The sequence below is a fragment of the Crinia signifera genome, chromosome 3, assembly GCF_055691185.1.
Source record: "Crinia signifera chromosome 3, ASM5569118v1, whole genome shotgun sequence".
Lineage (NCBI taxonomy): Eukaryota > Metazoa > Chordata > Amphibia > Anura > Myobatrachidae > Crinia > Crinia signifera.
Genome location: NC_139219.1, coordinates 66,091,031 through 66,097,018, shown reverse-complemented (window position 1 = coordinate 66,097,018; position 5,988 = coordinate 66,091,031). Strand labels below are relative to the sequence as shown.

The following is a 5,988-nucleotide window of genomic DNA, read 5'->3' as shown; positions in this document are numbered from 1 at the left end:
CACGTGTGGATAGGGGTCTGAGCAGCTATCCCTTATGTACATGCTAGGGGACAAGAACATACTTCCAGTGAGTCAGTTTGGGGTGGCAATTAGTGTTTCTCCCCTATTTGAAGTTTTAACTGTGATGCAGTCCCCCCTGTGGAGCAGCCACTGCTGACCACCATAGCATAGCTATACCTGTAGGGCAATCATCATAGATATATAATAGAACCATTTTATGGGCGGGATTCTCTAAAATCCGCAGCCCTCTTCGCCGGCCACCGCATTTCTAATGACCGCATATTCTCTAAAATATGCGGTCATTAACGCAAGGGACAGCTCTTGCGGTAAGAGCTGTCCCTTGCGATGCGGCGCTGTTGCTGGACTTCCGGGTCTATGACCCGGGAGTCCGTCTGCGCATGCGCAGACTGACGCGCCGGCCGCAGGACATGCTGGGAGGGATCCGTGACGGATCCCTCACACACCGCTGCGGTAAGAAGCCCATAGGCTTCTGCAGGGAACCGCCAGCTTTTGCTGGCGATTCCCTCCGCAGCGGTGACACTGCGGAGGGACATTAGAGAATACAGAAATGCGGTAAAAACCCCGATAACGTGGTTTTTCCCGCATTTCTGTAATAGAGAATCTCACCCTGTATCTTTATTATTTTGTTTATTTATATGGTGCCACAAGGGTTCCGCAGCGCCTGTCTGTTATACATATAATATCTGCATGACAATTATTTACCTAAGTATAACCCAACAAAATAATCCTACAATGAATGCGTGTGATGCACATGTGGTCGGGAATATAGAATGTAAGCTCCACTGGGGCAGGGACTGATGTGAATGGTCACATATACTCTGTACACTGCTGCGGAATATGTGTGCGCTATATAAATAACTGGTAATAATAAATATGATAGCTATGTAATGGTTGCAGGATGACCCCGACTGTTGTTTGTCTGACATCGGAATACTGACTGTTACAAGCCCGCCAGTCGGGATCCTGACTTACTGGGCCTGTTTTCTCTCGTGGGGGTCCACAACCCCTATAAAGGGAAAATAAAATAGGTGGAGAGCGCAGCGAGCCTGCATGGTGCTTGAATGCGCTCGCCCCCTGTCGTGATCCTGACAGTTGGGATTCCGATGTCGGAGGAACGGCCATTGGAATACCTACTGTCAGCGCCTTATTCCAGACTCCTGTGTAATAGTTAAGCGACCTATGATATATGTAGTATGATAGTTACACATATAGGGTGAAATGTAATAGGATGAGACATTCCGAAAGTGAGAGATTTATTAAGAAAACTCAAGGTTTTTTTAAAGCGGCAATCATTTACACTGCAAAATCACACTGGTTTTGCAGTGTAAATGATTGCTGCTTTAAAAAAAACCTGGAGATTTTTTTTTACCAAATCTCTCACTTTCTGAATCTCTCATCCTATTAAACTTCCCCCATACAGCGTATTTATTACAAGTCTCATACATATGACAGCACATTCCACTGCACTGTGCAACTGGAAACTGATAAAACACAACTGGGTAATAACAGATGTAGGGGAGCTGACATGGCGACACTATAGGGAATGCAATTGTTACACCTATGTGATCAGTATGCTGCAGTATTGTATTATACTATCTATCTACCTATATGACAGCAACATCTATATTTCTGTATGATAATTCCTATATACACTGTGAGGGATGATGTATGTATGACAGTTACACCGTGTGTGTCACAGCCATGTCCTATAGCTGTAACCATCATACATATATAACTATCACACAGACATGTGTGACTGTATAATAACCATACCTGTATACATGTTAGTTACATGTATGATGGGGACAGCTGGCACACATGTGTATAGTGACCCCGCGGTGACCGCTATATGACACGTGTGATGACAATGATGACACTGAGCAGCGCTGAGGACGCAGAAGTGACGCCCGCACAGGGCACCGTTCTCTGTCTCCCTCACACCCGGGGACGCAGTGGCCGGCAGCCTGGATGTCGGCTTTGTGTGCCGGGCGCGGCGTTGCAGGGTCACCCACTGCTCACCCCCGGGACACAGGCACGTGTGGCAGCGCATTGAGGGGCAGCCAGGCGTGAGGGCGGGCGGGGCCGGGCGTGTGCCTGAGCCGGAGGGGAGAGGAGGGGGCTCAGGTACATCTGCCGCCTCGCTCACATCCCCGCCCCCAGCAGCACTCCAGCAGCCGGGCCTGGCCGGGGATTGGCTGCCCGGGTGACAGTGCGGCGTGTGCTCGGGAAGATGCCCGCGTATAAAGGGGAGCCGGCCCCGGGGTGACAGAGAGATCCACTGAGTGAGCAGCACGTCCTGCAGCACCGAGCACACAGAGCGGCGGCCGGTGCAGCACCGAGGACAGCGCATCCCCCCCACCGCCCCCTGCACCTGCCACCTCCGCCCGGGCGCCCCGCACACTCCCCGCTGCCGCCATGCCCAAGGGCTTCCTGGTGAAGAGAAGCAGAAAGTCCCCGCCGGTGTCGTACCGGGTGCGGGAGGAGGATGAGGACCGCTGGCTGGGGCCCCCGGCGTGGATGCTGCTGGCGGTGTCCGGGCAGAGGCCGGCGCTGGGCTACACTGGAGGCTTCCTGCCCCCGGCCAGTCCGGACAGAGCGGTCACCGCTCCCCCGTGCAGCCCCCGGCCTCCGCCCGCCGGCCAGTTCGGGAACCCCGAGTCCGTGCAGCCGTCCCTGTCCAGCCCGACCCGCCCGGTGAGCCGGGAGTACATGGAGCGGAGCTTCAGCCTGGGATCCCCGGTGTCCGCAGAGTCCTTCCCGGCGCTGGTCACCTCCATGGAGCCGCAGCCCTACCCGCCCGGAGAGCTGAAGCTGAGCTCCTCGGGCTCCCTGCCCCCCGCCTCCTCCGCCTCCACTCTGCCCCCGAAGCGGCCGGCCGACATCCCGGCCAAGACCCCCGGGCACCCGCACAAGCCGCCCGCGGCCAAGAAGACCAAAGCCATCCGCAAGCTGGCGTTCGAGGACGAGGTGACCACGTCCCCAGTGCTGGGGCTGAAGATCAAGGAGGGTCCGGTGGAGCCGCCCCGGCCGCGGCCGCCCAGCTCCGGGCACCGGCCCCTGGGGGAGTTCATCTGCCAGCTGTGCAAGGAGGAGTACAGCGACCCGTTCTCCCTGGCCCAGCACAAGTGTTCCCGCATCGTGCGGGTGGAGTACCGCTGCCCGGAGTGCGACAAGGTCTTCAGCTGCCCGGCCAACCTGGCCTCCCACCGCCGCTGGCACAAGCCCCGGCCCCCCGCCGCCACCGCTCCCCCGGCCAAAGAGGAGCCGCTGAGCGACCGCGACACCCCGAGCCCCGGCGCCTCTGAGTCCGGCTCCGAGGACGGCCTGTACGAGTGCCCGCAGTGCGCCAAGAAGTTCCGCCGCCAGGCCTACCTGCGCAAGCACCTGCTGGCTCACGCCGCGGAGCCGCCGCGGTACGCGGAGGACAGGAGGGCGAAGAGCCCCGGGCCGATCAACCTGAGCAGTGGCTCCGAGTGCCACCCGTGCCCGGTGTGCGGGGAGACCTTCCCGGGCAAGAGCAGCCAGGAGCGACACATCCGCCTGCTCCACTCCTCGCAGCTCTACCCCTGCAAGTACTGCCCGGCCACCTTCTACAGCTCGCCCGGCCTCACCCGGCACATCAACAAGTGCCACCCGTCCGAGAACAGGCAGGTCATCCTGCTGCAGGTGCCTGTGCGCCCGGCCTGCTGACCAAGCCAAAGACTAGTGGGGAGGAGGGGTACAGGCTGGCAGGACAGCACGGGGACCACCCTACCCACAGACACTTAAGACTTCTGCCCACACGGGGCCATTCCCACTCAGTTCAGGATTCCACCATGTGGTCTGTCACCACCTCTGCCTGATAGCTATGGACTGCTGCCAACCAATGGCCCTCACTTACCCCTGTGGCCAGGGAAGAGAACTGTGCCTTTCTTGATGCAACCAATGCCATGTCTATAGACCTGGGCTCTGCCATCCTTACAGCTACTGTTCTGTTGCTGCCAAATCAAGACACACACACACCCAGCAGCCATAGGTTGAAGTGCATTAAATGTGGTTATTGTGCTTTAAAGCAAGACAGCATTACTATAGACTTTTAAAGGGGAGAGAGGGAGCACTATTGCTGCAGTTTTGCCATTCCCCAAACCAGATACCAGATGCTGTGCCCACTTTCTTAAGGGGCTAGCCCATGATATTACAACTACTTTCTGAAATAGCAACCAAGTCATAAAGTTCTCTATAGACTGCCAGAGGAATCCCTGTAGAGTTGTAAATCACTATAAAAAGGCAATGTATGGGTTAAATACCCTTTCTTGTTCATGTTTGCACTGCCAGCTAGCTGGGCATCACCCCTCTAGCCTTAACATGATTACATTATTGCTTCTGCTACAGAAAGTCCTGTGCTGCCTTTCCCCCCTGAAAACACTAGTGATGCAAAACTGTGATAGTGTTGTCTCTGTGTCTTTTAAATACTCATTTAATGTCATGTCCGTGGGCATGGCATCGGAATCTGAGGATATCTGTCCCATTGCCTTCTCTATAGGGAACAAAGAAACAAGAAAACATGGTATCCTTGGATGACAGATGACTTTACATGTATTTGGTGTGGTAAACTGATGAAGTTACAGCATCCTGCACCTAAATTGCAGGTCCCTACTATTTTAGTTGCCAACTTGCCCACTCTTTTAGAGCAGGGTCAAGGTCTTAATCAGCTTTTTGTCTCATTGGCTTGTCTTTAATGTGTTTTGTAGCCTACGGGTTGATGTTTTCAGTCAATATTGAGAAATACTGCCTTTATACTTCACAGCCTTTACATGGGATGACTGTCATGATTAGCTTTATAATAATGGCTTGTGAACTGCTGGATTCTGTCTTTCTATTTTCTGTGAACAAATCTGCGGATGGGGAGGGGAGACATTTCTTTAGATTTAGCCACAAATGCCTTGTCTTTTAACTTTGTAGAAAAAAAATGACTGCCTTTTTATCACTTAACCAATATAGGGGCCAGCCAATTGTCACGCCACAGCATGAGAGAAAACCATTTCTTCAAATGCAAACTTTTTTTTTTTTGCTCATTTTTTCCAAACATGTTCTGCTGGTACTGCAGACGTGCGTTTCTCCAAATGTATATGTTAATTTTATGATTAATTATGCTTATTTATTTTATTTATTTATATGAATGACAGATATTAGTATTATTTGATCATGGTTATATTATTATTGTATTCCGCACTGGATTGCAACCTCTTTTTTTTTAATTTATTTTCTTTTCTTAAATTAACAAATTCAAAGAAATAAAAAATAAAGGTTGCACCTTTATACATTCTTTAACAAATGGCTATTTCCATTAACTGTGCTTTAAGGGGCAGATGGCCCTTGTAAACGGATAGCTCTTATACTGTATGTCTAGAAGCAATCTCTTTTCTACACATATTATTTTCTTAACTGCTAGCTATTTATAGAGAGCTTCACTAGAACTGTTTCGACTGTGTAACGATTTGCTATTCAAATAAAATATTTTCAAATTCAAATCCTGTTGACTTGTGTGTTCCGTACAGTTAGAGGCATGGGCAGAAAATGTCACATGATGTTTCAGATTTGGCGGCGCTTAGTAAATATGATACAGGTGGTATATTCCATGTAATTTAATATGCTCTAGGTAACTTTGTGGACAGGGTTTGTTGACTTGTTTTATTCTTAACCCTTTGAGTGCCAACATCTGAGACGTGCAAGATTTCCGATAGAAATGCCAGTGTTGCTCACCTTTGTTATATAAAGTCAAATAAAAAGTAAAAAAAAAAGTTTATATTTCCTATATACTGTAAGTTAAACAATTAATTATGATGAATAACTGTTTGCTTGGCAATTTTAACAAATTCACTTGTCACTCAAAGAATTAAGGTTAAACATGTACCTCCACTCTACTTAAGATATATTTCATGAAGCATCTTTAATACAAATCTGTAGTGAGATGACTTTTATTTCTTA

At 50.5% G+C, this 5,988-nt stretch overlaps 1 protein-coding gene across 1 annotated transcript; it reads left to right on the top strand.

The window, feature by feature from the left end:
- The first annotated feature begins 2,109 nt into the window (after positions 1–2,109).
- Positions 2,110–5,526, top strand: INSM1 (INSM transcriptional repressor 1). The gene has a single exon (XM_083175925.1). It carries the CDS (start codon positions 2,437–2,439, stop codon positions 3,709–3,711), a length of 1,275 nt encoding a protein of 424 aa, XP_083032051.1. The 5' UTR covers positions 2,110–2,436; the 3' UTR covers positions 3,712–5,526.
- Positions 5,527–5,988: the final 462 nt, after the last annotated feature.

Bases quoted from the DNA above. Each gene is read 5' to 3' on its own strand.
- INSM1 (XM_083175925.1), top strand. From the start codon at position 2,437: ATGCCCAAGGGCTTCCTGGTGAAGAGAAGCAGAAAGTCCCCGCCGGTG.